This window comes from Erigeron canadensis, chromosome 9, assembly GCF_010389155.1.
Source record: "Erigeron canadensis isolate Cc75 chromosome 9, C_canadensis_v1, whole genome shotgun sequence".
In the NCBI taxonomy this organism is placed as follows: domain Eukaryota; kingdom Viridiplantae; phylum Streptophyta; class Magnoliopsida; order Asterales; family Asteraceae; genus Erigeron; species Erigeron canadensis.
The window spans coordinates 14,056,851-14,075,501 of record NC_057769.1 but is presented as its reverse complement, the minus strand read 5'-3'; the positions used below and the strand labels follow the sequence as shown (position 1 = coordinate 14,075,501).

The 18,651-nt window shown below is 35.5% G+C and overlaps 1 protein-coding gene across 1 annotated transcript; it reads right to left on the bottom strand.

Moving 5' to 3' along the window:
* LOC122583255 (ATP-dependent DNA helicase PIF1-like) lies at positions 1–1,874 on the bottom strand. Its single transcript, XM_043755679.1, has 4 exons — positions 1,787–1,874; positions 1,522–1,694; positions 654–1,418; positions 1–501 (listed from the first exon to the last, which is right to left on the bottom strand). The coding sequence occupies exons 1-4, from the start codon at positions 1,872–1,874 to the stop codon at positions 1–3; spliced, it is 1,527 nt and encodes a 508-aa protein (XP_043611614.1).
* Between the last annotated feature and the right edge of the window lie 16,777 nt (positions 1,875–18,651).

The following is an 18,651-nucleotide window of genomic DNA, read 5'->3' as shown; positions in this document are numbered from 1 at the left end:
TTAACCATCTTCATCCATAATCAATATCTTCAAGCCCTTCTTTCTTTTCACCCTAGATACAGCCACATACAATTGACCATGGCTAAAAACTGGTCGTGGAAGATACAAACCTACCTGATCCAACGATTGTCCTTGGCTCTTGTTTATTGTCATTGCAAAACATACAACAATTGGAAATTGTCTTCGACACATCTTTACTGGAACCCTTTTGTCAGATGGTGTCATTTTTAATCTTGAAATCAAAGTAGTTTGACCAATGTTAGTCCCGGTTATAATTTTGGCTTCAATCACATGTTTCCCAAGTTTGATTACTTGCAAGTGGGTGCCATTGCATAAACCATTTGATTGGTCGATGTTCCTAAGTAACATCATCGGAGCCCCAACTTTCAAAATCAACTTGTGTTGAGGTAGTCGAGATAAATGTAAACTGTTTAATACATCGGTGGAAAACAATGCCATATCAATATCTATAGCTTCGTCTGATTCACAAAGGCTGTCTGCCTGCAATGGTTATTTGTAAACAATCCTATATCAATTATGATTTCATATATAAAGTTAGACTAACTATCCTTTTACATCAAAAAAGGCAATCAAAGAATATAGTTTTCATCACCTGGCATCATTTGTAGCAACTTGTCGTTTATAGAATTCACCACGGTGTGAGTCGGTGCCAAGATAGCTCTTTGCTGGAAATAAAGGGGATTGGACAAACTGTTCAGAATATCCGGATATGTAAACAAAATTAAAGAATCAAGTGGATTAACAACATCATCAATTAGTAGATCTTCAGGAATCTGAATCTCCACTTCACCATCGTTTGTATCACCAAGAAGGCCATTTCCCAGCTTCAAAATCCAATCTGCAAATTCCTTAATTTCTTCTACATCTGTTTCTTGGCAACCAACTCTTAATCTCATGTTAACAGTGAATTTGAGCACCTGACAATGCTGCCATAGATAAGAAGAATTCAACGATGCATTCACAATATTGCTTCTTGAACCTTTAGGGATAACCGGTAGAATCTGCCTAAAATCATCACCAAAGACTACCATTTTCCTTCCAAACACGGTTTCTTCACTATTTGAGTAAGTTGACCGTAAAATATCTCTCATTTTCCGGTCAAGGGCTTCAAAACAATGTTTGTGAATCATGGGTGCTTCATCCCATATAATCAATTTCGTTTTCTTTATTAGAGCACCTAATTCACTATTTGGTTCAATTGAACAAATTGAATTCTCAAATATATTAATGGGAATAACAAACCTTGAATGGGCGGTTCTACCACCGGTTAGTAAGAGGGATGCAATCCCACTTGAAGCCACATTCAAAACTATTTCACCTTTAGATCGTAACCCAGCTGTCAGTTTTCCAAAGGAATGTTTTGCCAGTACCTCCGTAGCCATACACAAAGAATAAACCTCCATCGTTTTTATGTACAGCCTTCATAACAATTTCATAGAGATGTCGTTGTTCAACTATCAAGGTTGTTAGGTAAGTAGCATGCTCCATTTCTAGAGTTACCTTGTCATACAACAATTCAGTTCGTATTAATCGGTTGGTCAAGTTGGAAACATATTCTTGATCTGGGAAAGGCATCTCGGGAAAATTCTTCAATGAACTGCCATTGCTTTGTAACAAATCTTCAATAGCTGCTAGAAATAAAATTTGAAGGGCTTCATCTTGAAGAACCAAACCTGAACAAATGAAATTGTATTAAATCTAAACTCGTACACTGAATTAGCATTGCCAAATGACACATGTATATTACTGAGAATAAGTAAATTACCTGGACAGTTAAGAATCTTCCTTTGAGTGAAGATGATGTCATGACTAAGTAACTTCCATGTTTTGGACCACAACTCATCTGGACGCATTACGGAACTGGACAATAGCAACATGACAAAGAATCTGCTTCTTTGATAGCATCGACATATTCTTTATCATCATTCAAAAGTCCTAGTTCTTCACAGGTCTCTTTGTATGTCTGAAACGGTTTTCCATTAGCTTTTTTAAGATCCTCCCAACACGTTGGGCCCTTTACATGATTTAATAAAATCTTCAAGTAATAGACATCACCAAGTGATGGTGGAACATAATGGATTCTTCCAATACTACCACCAGGATGTTTTCTTTTCTGCCAAATCCTCTTCGAACATATCCATACATAATGTCTTGGAAATTCCACATACTTCAATGTTCTTGCAAACTTATCTACTTTGTTACGTGCCATCCACTGAAGGAACATTGATGTTTTGACAGTGGGATTGGAGACGACATCACATAGATTGGATTTTTCATCGTATACAATGCTTTGCTCATCCTTACAATGGAATGGCAATACCTCCACAGGTGGCCACCTATAATGTATGTCATACCCGAATATTCTCCATGACGCATCACAAGCGGAAACATAGCTACAGTTCAGGTAAGATGAGTAAAATTATTTCAGAACATGAGACAAATAATAAAATTTTCCTCATAACATTAAATTAAATTTCATCTAAATGCATTTGATATGTACCGACAGTCTAGGTAATTCTTCACCTTGTCCACTTTTTTGTTTGCTTCACTGCCATTGCTGTTGTCATTTGTTTGATAAACACGAGCTGTAACTCTATCAGGTCCCTTGTTAATATATTTGAATAGATACTTAATAGACCCTGTTTGGTTGCACCATTCGACATTCATATTGCATTGGTATCTTCGAAATAGATATGGATTGTAAGGAACAACAAACTGATTGTTAAGTGGGACACCACAAATCTCAATTACATTTCCTGTATTTCTACGCCTATATACAAGATATCCATCATCGTCAGCTGAAGTTTCATCTTGGAATTTTTTTGGAAAATTCTTGGAACAATTTTTTTGCACCATACATGGACACTTTGGATTATCAGCACCACAAGGACCATGCATCATAAAATGTTTCACAAGCTCGTATAACTTAGGATCTTCTTCTTTGTCGGGTATTTCAGCACTAATTACATCATCAATGTGTGATGCATTTGGAAACTTGTTTTCATTACTCAAAAACAAACAAATGTGAGCATGTGGACGGATCGTTAATAGTTTGATCTCGTTATCCAGAGGTGCGGAATCCCTCTCTATAACGTGGTGATTCATAACGAAAGCGCCTAGATCACCTGCTGCCTCGCAGGTCTTCTTCGGGATAGCGGGACGACCTTTGACCTATTAACCTGCACAAGTATGCTTGATAATTCGACAAATGTTCGACCCTAATCTCTGTTAGGGTTCTGGTATTTATAGGAAACTCGACATGGGCTTCAGCGAGTCGACCTCGCATTTCCTGCCCAGCTCGACATAATTACGAGGTCGTAATTGATGTCTTGCCTCATATTTGACCCTGCAAATACGAGGTCGTATTTCCTATATGTTACCTCGTAATTGTCCCTGCAATTACGAGGTCGTAATCCCTCTCAAGCAGATTAATTATACATTCAATACTTAGACTTAATCTAGTATTCTATGCATAATACAAAGTTCATTAATGACAATTACAATGACAAAGACATATTACATTTAGCTCAAACAATCTAGACTGCTATTGACATAGACGTGCAGTTACAGACTCCCCCTTGGCAATAGCTTCTAGACGTTAAAATAAAAGTCTTCATCTCGTCTTTGTCATCAATCTACTTCTTCTGCTTCATAATAACTAAGGTTGATTTAACTTAAGGCGCCTCAAGCTCAATTATCATGTTTATCTCTGTAAACAACTATTCTTTGAGCTTGTAGAGCTTCTGAGGTAGCCTCGCTGACATAACTAGCCTGGCTAGACTCTTACTGTAACATCCTAAACTTTTCGATATTTGACCTTGACTTTGTCGTTAGTCAGTCGGCAACTTCTATCGGTTTATCGTTAGTTGATCTTTAACGCCATTAGTTTCGTTAATTGCTAGGCGATTAATTTGATGATAAACGATGATTAATGTGCCTATATGTGAATAAGTTATTGAGTTATGTGATGCTAATATGGGGTGTCGGTTCACCATTATGTGCTTAAGACGTTAATTAGTCGTCCGTTAGTACACGTATTAGCTTCGGGCCTTAGTTTTTATGCTAAAATGACCTTTTGGACTTGTTGTAGTGGACTTTAGCCAAGCCCAATCCTTATGCACGAAATTTAAACATAAAATCTGGTCCATTAGGTTAAACCAAGTATGATAACCTCCTTTTAAATAATCATTATCATCTAATAACCTATTTTTACTAAGTTTTACCATTCTCTCACTTTTCTTCATCTTTTTCTCTCAAATTTCGTGAGTTACTTCCTGGAAATCAGTAGGTAACATATTCTTGTTCATTATGTGTTCATTATAATGATCCTTGCTTGTGTCTAGAGATTTTCATACCGAAAATTAACGTTTTCGAGGTTATTTTGGGATCTCAATGATGACGGTTTTACAAGAAGGGTTAAGTACAGTAAAATCATTCTCTTTTGATGTATTTCAATGTTATGTAGTTATTTGAAAGTATTTTGATTCATACATATGGATTTCAAATCGATTTGTAAACGTGTTTAACGTCTTTTTCATTAGATCTGAAGAAAGAAACTTTTAAAATGAGATTTTCTTCTGGAATTAGATTCTCTACTGAAAACATGAGTTTTGCAAAAAGAATCACTTGATTTGGTTGAATAATGAACCGGGAATCTTGTTTTAAAGATTTATAAAGATGTTGTAATGTTTTTGTTGTTTATTCTCTAAAAAGTAAATTAAAATGAATTATTTTCTGGAGTTATATTTTTTAATGAAAAACGAAGATTTCGCAAAAAGAATCGTCTAAATCCGTTTGATAACGAAATAGATATCGTGTTTTGAAGGTTCATACATTTAGCAATTTGATTGAAAAAAAATAAGAAAGAAAGAAGAACAGCAGCTCAAGCCCGATCAATCTGCATGTCCCATTTGCTGACGTCATGTCGGTGATGTCGCTGTTAGCAGATTTTGCAGTTTTGGTCCCTGCAGTTTCAGACTTATCGTTTTCAGTTCCTAAATTGACATAAACGGTCCCTGTAGTTTCGAAAATGACAGTTTTGGTCCCTGAAGTTTCTGGTTTGACATAAACGGTCCCTGTAGTTTCCAAAATGATAGTTTTGGTCCCTGAAGTTTCTGATTTGACATAAACGGTCCCTGTAGTTTCGAAAATGATAGTTTTGATCCCTGTAGTTTTGAAAGTGACGATTTTGATCCCTATAGTTTGAAAAGTGACAGTATTGATCCCTACAGTTTTGAAATTGACAGTTTTGATCCCTGCAGTTCCGAATTGACATATTTGGTCCTTGCAAGATTGAAATTGTGTTTTGAATCTTGTGAGATTGAAATTGTAATTTTTGATCTTTATGGTTCAAGATTGAAATTGTCATTTTTAAATCTTGTGGTTCGAGATTGAAATTGTCATTATTGAACTAAAAGTTATTGAATATTTAACACCTTAAATTAAACGTATTTACTAATAAAAGCATGATGTTGAGTCCTCATTAAAAGACAATGATAGTGAGTAAATTAGCAATTAATTGGACTCTTTTGTACATCGTAGGTTCTGAAGGTTTGAGCATTCACTGTTGAGTCTTAATTGGTGTAACACTTTGTTATTGCATTCTTATTGAGGTAAGATAACATTTTTCGTCACCTGAGAGTACAACAAAATATAATTTTTATAAGTTAAATCCCCCAAACGAATATAATTACATACTTGTATGATTATGGGATTATATGGGAGGCTTTATGGGATATGTGTGATTACCATTGATGATGTATGGTAAGATATGAATGATTTAAAGGTATGATGTTATGCATGTGAAATGAAATGATGAAATGTTTTTATGAATGTTTGCATGGCTTGAACACCTAGTCACTAGACACATGAATAGGATTGCCATGACACGTGCACGAATAAGGGCCCTAAAGTAAAAGATGATGTATGTTATTAGTTTAGGTGAAAGTGTAGCCTAAGTTAATATAATTAAGAAGTCTCGAGCATATTCAAGATGTTGTGTTAAGCTTAACCCGTGCTAGTTCCTCGGAGCTAGGGCGTACGTGGTCACGTGGTTTGGGAATCATGATACCTCCCGTGGCATAGTTACGTTTGAGTATTCCGGGTGGAGTAACTAACCACCATTGCACAAAGGCATAAACGGTTTATTCAGTTGGAAATGACTTTGTCAATTTCTTAACGACGCCGATGGACCACTGAAAGGTTTACCCATCATGTCGGGTGTGAGGACTCCATATATGGTCTACGACCGCCTGCACACAAACCCCACATCCCTATGTAAGTGGCGTAAGTCACTTAGCCTACGTCTAGGTAAGAAACGAAGTAAAGGAAGAAAGATAAGAAAGAAATGCTAGGCACATTAGGAATATGATGATCCTATTGTGTTGTGTTTATCTTGTGATATGACATGTATGTGATATTAACATTTATGACACGTTTTGTTAATATATTATGAATCAGCAAATGTTTTCAAATTATGTTATCTTTCTTAGCTAATTTATTAGCTAACACTTGTTCTTTGAAAATGTTGTGCCTTCAGGATAAGCAAGATTGAGCTAGGAAAGGATTAGCTCAGTGAGATGGGTAGAAGTAATAAAGAAGACTAGCATAGATTGTTGAATGCTTAGACTTCCCTTAGCCTTATGTTTTGGCTACCTTCATTTATGATTTATGAACATGTAATAATGATGGCATTTATGTTGGTGCCATAACTTGGATTTCATTTATATTGTTTTGATGATGCACGTTAGTAACACCATTTTATAAAGGTACCATCCGGTTACAGATGGGGCAGTTTTAAAGTGATCCTTTTCCGCTACTTTTTAAACGCCATTTGGCAAAGTTTTTTGAAATCCAGACTTTTAAATGACGGGTGTTACACTTACTGAGTCTCTGTTCTGATCACAGAACTTCCTCCAAGCTCTTGAGTAACTTGAGCAACATCAGGATCTTCATTCTGATCATCCTTATTTCCTACCTTAGCTAGCTCATCACCCTTACAACCTGAGTTATGCCTTTTAGCTCTAACCTTGAGATAGTTGTCGATGAGCTCATGCAGTTTTTCTTCGGAGATCTTGACTCCCTTCTTCAATGCATCTGCCATCCTAACAACCTTCTCATGTAGAGCCAAATACTTCTTGTACATATTAGACACTACAACCTCTGCCTTGTTTAACTTATCAGCAAGCTCTACAGTTTTGGCAGCTTCATTCTTGAAGTTCTCAGACAAACTACGGATCAAACTCCTCATCTCAGACAAGTCTCTGTCATGTTGCTCCTTTTCCTCAGACAGTAGTCTCTGCAGACTAGCAACATCTTGAGTAGCTTCTTCCGATGTCTGTGGTTGTCTTGTCTCTTGTACAACAATAGGTACGCTTTGTGAGACACCAGCAACAGAAGTCTCTTGTTCCCTGACAAGCGTTCTTCTTTTAGGTATGGGCTGCTCTGGCTCCCCATCAGCGTCATCATCATCTCTTGTTGTTCTTCTTCTTCCTTGAGTGGCCACTGGAGATTTAGAAACCATTCTGGATCCAACTCTGACGAATGCATGAGATCTGTAAGGATCATCATCACCGTCACTGCTAGATTCATCATCAGAATGAATCGAAGGCTCTTTATTTCATATTTTCCATCATACATTCGCTTATTTTCCATCACACAAGCCATTTAGGTGGTGTTATTTATTAGGTATTCAAATTCGATTCATAAAGATAAAGATGACTCAAAATGAACTCGAGTCTAATTTGAGTTTAAACATTGGCTCGTTTTACTATTTGAGTCTGAGCTTGAATTTCGAGTACATAAGTCGAGCTTGAGCTTTTTTAATACACAACAAGCCACGAATAAGCTTAAATAATAAGGTTTGAACGAGTTTAGACTGGACTCGGCTCGTCTATACTCCTACTCCTTTAAGATCTGACATCATAAGCATTATCCCATAGTCTTACGAAGTCGGTTTTCATCGTCGCTTAACCGACGAGCATTAGTTGAAATTATGTAATTCACTTTTTTTATATATATTTGTATTATTTGTGATGGAGACATGGAGTATTATTTAATATTATCGTTTGCAATAAAGATTTTTAAAACAAAGGCTTATCGAAAGAGAGTTTGAAAGAAAACATAACTCCTAACCTGAGCCTCAAGTTGCAATTCTAACCTATAACCACAACTTTAAATCAAAGGTTTTTTTCTCCAACATATTACATCATACTCTTTACATTTCTATCTTGCTTATCAACCCATTTTAGTTTAAAATCTACCATTTAGTTTTTATTTTAAATTAATAAATCCAATAGAAAATGTTTGATAATACCTAATAAAATAACAATAAAACCTATATAAGTTAATAATATTAGAATCTAACTATTAATTTAAAAAGAATAATATTAATATATTAATAATTTATTAATTTGAAGAAGTTTTATGTAAAAAAGAAATAAATTAAATAAGCAAGTTTCAAGACCATTATTTTTTCTCAATATGCTTAAAAGTATAAAAAAAAATAAAAAAAATACAATGTTCTAACTCTTAACTACATTTTAAAAAAATTTAAAAATAACTTCAATATACAAGTTTAACAAAATACGATAGATTATTAATTCATATCTATATCCATATCTATATAATAACTAAAACAATAGTTATCAAACCTCTCTAAGATTATTCTAACCTATTTCCGGACCTATCCAAGCCTTACTCTAGCTCGCCTCATTAATTATAGGGTAAATTACAAAAATCTTACCTGAGGTTTGTTCAAAACTACACTGGTCATACCTACAATTTAAAAATTACGCGAGCCATACCCATCGTTGTCAAAAACTTACATTGACTTGAAACCGAAATCCTTAGTCCGAAAAGCTTCACAACCGAGATTAAAGATCCGAAATCCACCACCTTGGGTAAGAATTGTTATGTCATCTTATGGTTTCGGGTTGATATGTGTTATAAACCGAAAATGTGTATTAAATTCATGACTATTTTTATAATTTTCGAGTTTGTTTGGTTGATTTTGATTAGATTTAGCTTAAATCCGGGTTATAAAAGTGATTTGGATTGTGCATCATGTTTCGATCTAGACTTGTTCTTGATATTTGGTTCGGTCAACGGCCGGTCAACGCCGATCAACCGTGGTCAAAGGGGCAGATTTGTATTTTTGGATCTTATTTGGACTTTTAGAGTTAAAATTAAATTAGAGTTTGATTCAATTTGGACTTTGTAGTCAAAATTAATTAAGGATTTTGGAAAAGTCAAAATTAGGGTTTTCTAGTAAAAATTGAATTTTTGTCAAAGTCAAAATTGGGATTTTGTTGGTCAAAATCAGATTTGGATTTTTGTCAATTAGAGTCATGTTATAATCCATTCAAAGTTGTCGAAATATTAATAATATGGGCATATGACTAATATAACTATATATATAAATATACTTGGTAAAGACTATATAAGTTATACGATATTCCATCTTAATATATATTTTATAATGACGTTTCATGCGAAGACTTGAAGGGATATAAACAATAAAACGTGACACCGGAGTTAATATGGACATTGGACCTAAATATATATATATATATACGGATTAATTAAAATGGACATGTTTATATATATATACATATAAATATATATATACAAGGACTATTTTAGTAAGAACATATATATATATACAAGGACTAATTTAATAAGAACATATGTATATATATATACATAATATAAAGATCAATGGATTCGAAAAGACCACATAAATTATACATTGGTATAATAGTAATCGATGACATTGATATTAAATATGATTGTATTAAAAGAAGTATTTCTTTTGAATAATTTATAAGAACGAAGGAGACTATTATTAAATATTATGACGTTGACGAGATATAATGACATTTCCTAAGACACTAGTATAGGATATGGACTTGTGCAATTAAGTAAGTACTTACTTGGTGACTTTTGGACAATGTAGGACTTTTGGACAGATAGTGAGTTTATTTCAGGTGTACCTGACTGTTCGTGTTCTTGTTCATTGATCTAGGGTACTTATACTTGTGCTTCTTTCAGGTGAGTTTCGTAGCCCCTCTTTTTATAAGTTTTTGGCGTGAAAAGTATACTTGTTCTTTTTAAACAGTTTTGTCGATTTCTGTTTATGTTCAATATTGATCCTGTGTGTATAGAGTTACTCATGCCATATGACGTGCTTTTGTCTTGTTGTATATGTGTGATTATGTGTTATGTGTTTGTTTTTGTGCTTGATGACGTGCTTATTTGACGTGCTTTATATGGAGACTTGAGACTTTGAGACTATGGACTAAGGCAGGTACCGTAAGGCCAGACTTTGAGACATTGAGACTTTGAGTATTTCGGGTACATTGAGTACCTTGGACTTTGAGACTTGGACTTGAGACTTGTGTACTTTCACCTATATGGCGTAGCTCTGCTCTTTATATATTGAACAAATACTTATTTTGACTTAAAAGAATCGACAAAAGGACTTCGTTCTTGACTAGACTTTTTGACAAAAACCTACGAACTCACCAACCTTTGTGTTGACACGTTTTAGTATACTTTTCATGTACTCAGGCTAATCTGGGATAAAGACTTCTATGCTAGGAATGGACTTTGGAGATTTAAGCTCCATTGCTTATTGTCAGACTTTAAGGCTACATGCCTTGGACTATACCATTTATGGACTTATTGTATTAAGTTGTTCCAGCATAATTATGACTTTGAACTCATGTTTTAGGAATATATTTATTATATTCTATTTCATTTAGCAGTATCTATGTAATTCCATGTCGTGCTGTACTTTTCATGACACCTCATGTTTCCGCCAACGGTGGGGTGTTACAGAATGGTATCAAAGCCGTGGTTGTAGAGAATTAGGTGGAAAAGCCTAGACTATAACCTAAGAACCCCGTATAGCATTTATGATAGGAATTATAGATGCATTCTAGACGTGCTAACGTCACTTATATTTTGAGTTCAAGTTCTATTGAGACTTATTATCTCTGTGCTTATTTTGACTATGGCTGTCATTTGGTGACTATGTACTTGTGGTGACTGTGTGCTTTCAGTGTTATTGTGATTATTTATGTGTATTAGAGCAAGATGAAGTGATGGCGCTAACTAGTATCGCATAGCGATAATCATAGAAAAGCCTGATCAACTGTTCTATGATTACCGCCATGCCTTGCGACAGTTATTGACATCAGTGATTGCACTTGTAGTGAGAGTGTGGTAGCTACCCTGGGATGTTTAATGGGTGTTGGTTAGGTGGAGGGTTAGCCGCTGGTACACCCTGTATACATACCCCTTCAATACCTAGAGAGCATACCAGTACCGTGATCCGACCTTGCATTAGATGTACTAGGAGTGTGGAGGGTTAGCCGCTGGTACACCCTGTATGCATACACCTTTAGTGCAACGGATGTAGGTGTTAGATTCGGACCACATTTTAACTGCGATTTAGGGTTATATATTAATAGTATATATATGTATTTATGTTGCATTTGATGTAGGCTGCATGACTAGTTTAGGTTCTGGATAGCAACCCTTAGACTATTAAAGTTCTAAATAGCATCCCTTAGACCATTTAAGATCTAGATAGCATCCCTTAGACCATAAGACGAGAGAGCTTGCTGAGTGTAGTATGTAACATAGACATTGACATTTTCGAGCGCTTCTTCGCGTCTAACGTTCAAGAGATATACTAACGTGTGTGTAATAGCGATGAGACGAGAGCTACCTCGAACGGAGGCGATCCACGTGATTATTCAAGTCGTCAATGTTGTCCTTACACGAGATACCAAAAATGCGACGAATGAAGGGCCGACTTTTAATGAAGCAGAGGGTGTGCAGTATGAGGAAACAGTGAAACAAGGAGACCAGTGAATACTATGAAGAAACTGATGAGAGAATTCGTATTAGAAATGTACTAAAAGAGCCTTGAAGTGGTGTTAGATGTTTTACTTACAAAATTTCAAGGATTATGGTGTGCAAGATTATGACGGCAGAGGTGGAACAGTCAAGCTTATTTAATGGTTAGATAGATTGAAGCTGTGATTGGCATTAGTATGTGTACTCCTGGTCAGAGGGTCAGTTATGTGACAAATTTCTTTACCTTGGATGCGCTGTCTTGGTGAAATGGTCAGTATCGAGCCAGAGGCAGAGTAGTGGCTGAGGCGATGTCTTAATAAAATTTTAAGGAGTTGTTGACGAGATAGTTCTGTACGGTAACTGAACTGATTAGGTTATATCGATAACTTTTGGAGCATAAGATTGGTGCTGATCATGTTGGCTACGCTACACATTTCAATGAGTTGTCAAGGCTTGTTTCACATTTGGTTAATTCCAAAAGCAAAGGCATCGAGAAGTATCTTCGTAGGTTGATCCCTCAGGTTAGGTCGACTATGGTTGTTGTTCATCGGCTTACTCTGGAAGCGACTATATTGAAATCTGAGATTTTGACTATCTAGTTGGTGCAGTGTGTTGGACGACAGGTTCAAGTGGAAGTTCATCCTAATCGGCTACAGATTGTTGGACCCGTCAAAATAAGAAACTGTCAAGTTTAAGATGCTAGAGGTCGTACTTACGTACTAAATGCAATAGAGAATCGTAGCGATTCGAATGTCGCTACAGGAACTTTTCTTCTTAATGATCCTAATGCTGCTGTTCTTCGACTCGAGAGATGATTATAGTTTTGTCGTGACTAGTTTTGTTTCGTTTCCTTATTGAACATTAGACCGAATCTTATACATATATATATATATATATATTTTGACGTACAAATGGTTACAGAGAGCTAGTTAAACTAGACCGGGTCATTCATTTGTGCACATTAGTTCTTATTGACTATGCTTTCGTTATTGACTTAATACCTTTTGAAAAAGGGAGTTTTGACGTTATTATTGGTATGGACTGGATGTCTTTGGTCGATGCGATGATACTATGTAGTGCAGAAATTATTAGAATTCCCTTATAACTTTTGATTAAGAAGATTAGGTTCCAAAAGGTTGTAACTTTCACCATTTCCTTATCTTTTCATGCTCTATGAGAGATCGACACTAAAGTTTTTCCTATATAACCCACTTTCTCATCCTTACCTAATGGCGAGATACTAGACGTTCAGAGCGAGAGGTCTGAGCCTTTTAGGGTTGTGTTATGAGTGCGTCTACAAATGAGATTTGCTTGACCAATGTCCCCGTCGTTCGTGACTACCAGGATGTTTTCCGTGATGATTTACCTAGGCTACCTACGTCTCGACAAGTTGATTTTCGTATTAGCCTTGTTCCTAACGCAACTCCTATGGCAAAATTTCCCTTATAGACTAGCAACGATTGAATTATAAGAGTTAGCCATGCAACTAAAAGAACATCAAGACAAGGGATTTGTTAGACCTAGTTAGTCACCGTGGAGAACACGTGTTTTATTCGTCAAAGAGAAGAATGGTTCATTTCGTATGTGTATCGACTATCGTTGGCTGAATATGCTAACGTTGAAGGACCGTTATCCCCTTCCTAGGACTGATGATCTATTCGACCAGCTCCAAGGTGCAAAATGTTCCTAGAGATAGACTTACGTTCAGGGTATCATCAATTACGTGTACATAAAGATGACATACCAAAACCACTTTTAGGACAAGACACGGATGATTCAAATTCACAATGATGCCCATTGGATTAACAAACGTTTTGACAGTGTTCATGAAATTGATGAATAGAGTGTGCCGACCGTATAGGACAAGTTTATTATCGTGTGTTTACTGACGACATTTCGAATTATTCAAAGACAAAAGAGGAACATACTGAACACTTGAGAAAGGTACTGGAATTGTTGATGGAAGGAAAAACTGTATTGAAAGTTCTCTAAATGTGAATTCTGGCTGAACAAGGTACACTGTTTGAGACATGATGTGAGCAAGGATGGAATACATGTAAATCCCAGCAAGGTTGATTCAGTTAAGATTTAGAGAACGCCAGAGACGCCGACTAATGTTAAACAGTTCCTTGGTCTGGCGGGTTATTATAAAAGCTTCATTGAAAAATTTTCTAAGATTACATTGCTGTTAGCGCAATTGATGTAGAAAGATAGGCCGTATGTTTAAGACGAGAAACAAGAAAAAGCGTTTCTGATTTTGAAGGATAGGTAGTGCAATACGCTGATTTTAAGTATGTCTGAAGGATCAGATGATTTTGGTAGTGTACTGCGATGCATCTTGTCAAGGATTAGGTTGTGTACTCGTGCAATGGAGCAAAGTCATCGTGTATGTTTCGTGACAACTAAAGGTTCATGAAAAGAATTACACAACTCATGACTTGGAGTTAGGAGTAGTAGTATTTGCATTAAAGCGTTGAAGGCATTAATTGTAAGGAACCAAGTGTGTTAATCTATACGGATCATAAAATTCTATAACATATCTTCACGCAACAAGATTTGAATATGAGGCAAAGGGATGGCTTGAGTCACTTAGTGATTATAATGTGACATTCGTGAGCACCCGAGAAAAGCTAATATAGTGGCTGACACTCTGAGTCGTAAGGAAAGGGTTAATCCTAGACGAGTACCTGTGATGAGCATTAAAGTGCAAAGAAGTGTTAGAGATGAGATCACAGAAGCACAGACAGTGGTTGTTGGCAGTGAAGAACTTCTCAAAAAGGAATTGCAAGGTATGGAACAACATCTAGATAAAAGGGACGATGGTGGATGTATTTTGTGGACAGACTATGGAAATCTTTCACTGGTGCGTTGAGAACATTGATCATGAACGAAACTCATAATTCAATGTATTCGGTACCTCCGAGTGCTGACAAGATGTACTACGACTTAAATGAGTTGTATTGGTGACCTGGCATGAAGATGAATGTTGTTGAGTTTGTAAGTCCATGCATGACGTGTTCACAGGTGAAAGCAGAACATTAGAAGCCTGCTGGATTACTCAAGCAACCAGATTTTCCCGAACGTAAAATGAGAGTGAGTGACTATGGATTTTATTAGATAATTACCCATAATGAAGGATGGTCATGATATGATTTGAGTGATTGTCGATAGACTGACAAAGTCTGCCCATTTCTTGGCCATTCATGAAAAAGATCCCACCAAGAAATTGGTGAGAAAGTATGCAAAGGAAGTCGTGTCGAATCATGGCGTACCGGTTTTGATTATTTCAGACAAAGATACTCGCTTTAGTTCTCAATTCTGGCGAGGGTTTCAGAAGGCCTTTGGGACTAAAATAGATACGAGTACGGTGTACATCCTCAATCCAATGATCAGAGTGAATGTACAGTTTAGACTTTAAAAGACATGTTGAAAGCCTGTGTCCTAGACTTTGGAGGTAACCAGGATAACCATCTACATTTGATAGAATGTTCTTACGATAATTGTTATTATGTGAGTATTTATATGGCACTTTTCAAGGCATTGTATGGACGAAAATGTAGATTGCCTGTCGCGTGGGCCAAATTTGGTAATAGTCGGTTGGTTAGGCCAGAACTAATTGAAGGGACTATTGAGAAAGTAATTCAGATTAAAGAGCGACTTAGATTAGCACGTGAACGTCAAAAGAAGTATGTTGATGTGAGACGTAGACCTTTAGAATTTAGTGTTGGGGACCGTGTACTTCTTAAGGTTTCCCCTTGGAAAGGAGTGGTTAAATTTGTCAAGAGTGGAAAACTTGGACCTAGATTTATTGGACCTTTTGAGATATTAGAAAGAGTTGGCGAGGTAGCTTATCGATTGAGACTTTCGGAAGAGCTTAAGGGAGTTCACGACGTATTTCATGTGTCGCATCTTCGAAAATGTCTAGCTGAAGAAGATCGTCATGTGCCTATGGACGAAATCCGGATTGACGATGAGTTGAATTTTGTTGAAGAGCCTTTAGAGATTTTGGACCACAAAGTGCGGAAATTAAAGAAAACCAAGTATACACTGGTCAAGGGTCATTAGAATTTAAAGCGAGGGTCTGAGTATACATGGGAACGGAAAGATCGATTTAAGATAAAATAACCCCAATTGTTTAATGGGACTAGTGCGAGTTGAATTTCGGGACGAACTTCTTTTAACGGGGTAATGCTGTGACAACTGTCATCTGAGCGTGTTCTTCGATATACTTTTTCCGGTCATTTTAGTTCGTTCGTTTATGTATGTCATTAGACTTTAAGACTTTTTCGACGAAATAGGTGGACTTATGTATTATTCGGGCTTTATGAGCATTTAGAAATTAGAAAAATTATGCGTGGACTCGAGAACAGGAGGAATACTAGTTGTCTTGTGGAAATGCCAAATAAAATGAAATACTTAAAATTTAATCCATTAAAGATTTTATAAATAAATATAGTCATATTTATATTTGTTGGAAAGCTATTGAAAAGTTACACTTAATAATGTCGACAAAATAATTTAACGGGTCTCGAGTGCTCTTGAATTGTCGGGTCAAACTCCTTTAAAGGGAAGTCAAAGGAAGGGAGCTAAGAATAATAAATAATTAAATAAAAAAAATAAAAATAAAAAGGAAAAGAAAAAGAAAACCCTAATTGTCTAACCCTAGCCCCCACTTCCTCCATCTCTTTCTCACATAACACACTCTCATCCTCCCTCTCCCTCTCTTCCTCCAATCCGACCACCACTAACCACCGAACGGCCGCCGCTCAACCACCACAAACCACCACGAATTTATCCTTCTTTTCTTATTTTCTTTGAGTTATGGTAAGATTTACATAAATCCATGCATTAGATCGGTTTTTCTTCATCAAAATCGTGATTTTCTTTTATATATATAATCGGCTGTGTATATATATATATGGATCCGACCTTCTTTTCTTACATATATATATATAGATCCAAAAAGATGCCATCTTTGAACATATAAATTGGTTTTACTAAAAGAAAAAAAAACTTAGATTTGAATCCGAAAAGTGTTACTAAAATATATGTATATTTCGGTTATTTATGAGTATATGTACATATATATATGCGAAATCTCTTTAGATCCGAAAACCTTATACATTTCCATACTTATATCGGTTATGTATTTATAAATATATGTTTAATCCGAAATCTTCAAGCCGAAAATCCTTGAAACCGAAATCCTTGTTCCGAAAAGCTTCAAAACCGAGATTAAAGATCCGAAATCCACCACCTTGGGTAAGAATTGTTGTGTCATCTTATGATTTCGGGTTGATATGTGTTATAAACCGAAAATATGTATTAAATTCATGAGTATTTTTATAATTTTCGAGTTGGTTTGGTTGATTTTGATTAGATTTAGCTTAAATCCGGGTTATAAAAGTGATTTGGACTGTGCATCATGTTTCGATCTAGACTTGTTCTTGATATTTGGTTCGGTCAACGGCCGGTCAACGCCGGTCAACCGTGGTCAAAGGGGCAGATTTGTATTTTTGGATCTTATTTGGACTTTTAGAGTTAAAATTAAATTAGGGTTTGATTCAATTTGGACTTTGTAGTCAAAATTAATTAAGGATTTTGGAAAAGTCAAAATTAGGGTTTTCTAGTAAAAATTGAATTTTTGTCAAAGTCAAAATTGGGATTTTGTTGGTCAAAATCAGATTTGGATTTTTGTCAATTAGAGTCATGTTATAATCCATTCAAAGTTGTCAAAATATTAATAATATGAGCATATGACTAATATAACTATATATATAAATATACTTGGTAAAGACTGTATAAGTTATACGATATTCCATCTTAATATATATTTTATAATGACGTTTTTTGCGAAGACTTGAAGGGATATAAACAATAAAACGTGACACCGGAGTTAATATGGACATTGGACTTAAGTATATATATATATGGATTAATTAAAATGGACATGTTTATATATATACACATATATATATATATATATATATACAAGGACTATTTTAGTAAGAACATATATATATACAAGGACTAATTTAATAAGAACATATGTATATATATATACATAATACAAAGATCAATGGACTCGAAAAGACCAAATAAATTATACATTGGTATAATAGTAATCGATGACATTGATATTAAATATGATTTTATTAAAAGAAGTATTTCTTTTTAACGAAGGAGACTATTATTAAATATTATGATGTTGACGAGATATAATGGCATTTCCTAAGACACTAGTATAGGATATGGACTTGTGCAATTAAGTAAGTACTTACTGGGTGACTTTTGGACAATGTAGGACTTTTGGACAGATAGTGAGTTTATTTCAGGTGTACCTGACTGTTCGTGTTCTTGTTCATTGATCTAGGGTACTTATACTTGTGCTGCTTTCAGGTGAGTTTCGTAGCCCCTCTTTTTATAAGTTTTTGGCGTGAAAAGTATACTTGTTCTTTTTAAACAGTTTTGTCGATTTCTGTTTATGTTCAATATTGAGCCTGTGTGTATAGAGTTACTTATGCCATTTGACGTGCTTTTTTCTTGTTGTATATGTGTGATTATGTGTTTGTTGTTGTGCTTGATGACGTGCTTTATATGGAGACTTGAGACTTTGAGACTATGGACTAAGGCAGGTACCGTAAGGCCAGACTTTGAGACATTGAGACTTTGAGTATTTTGGGTACATTGAGTACCTTGGACATTGAGACTTGGACTTGAGACTTGTGTACTTTGACTTATATGGCGTAGCTCTGCTCTTTATAT

What these genes read in the sequence shown, in the direction of transcription:
- LOC122583255 (XM_043755679.1), bottom strand. Translation starts at nt 1,874, where the DNA reads ATGCGTCCAGATGAGTTGTGGTCCAAAACATGGAAGTTACTTAGTCAT. An exon ending in GAAGATTCTTAACTGTCCAG is followed by an intron (nt 1,695 to 1,786) that starts GTAATTTACTTA and finishes TCATTTGTTCAG; the next exon opens with GTTTGGTTCTTCAAGATGAA. An exon ending in CTGAATTGTTGTATGACAAG is followed by an intron (nt 1,419 to 1,521) that starts GTAACTCTAGAA and finishes AAAACGATGGAG; the next exon opens with GTTTATTCTTTGTGTATGGC.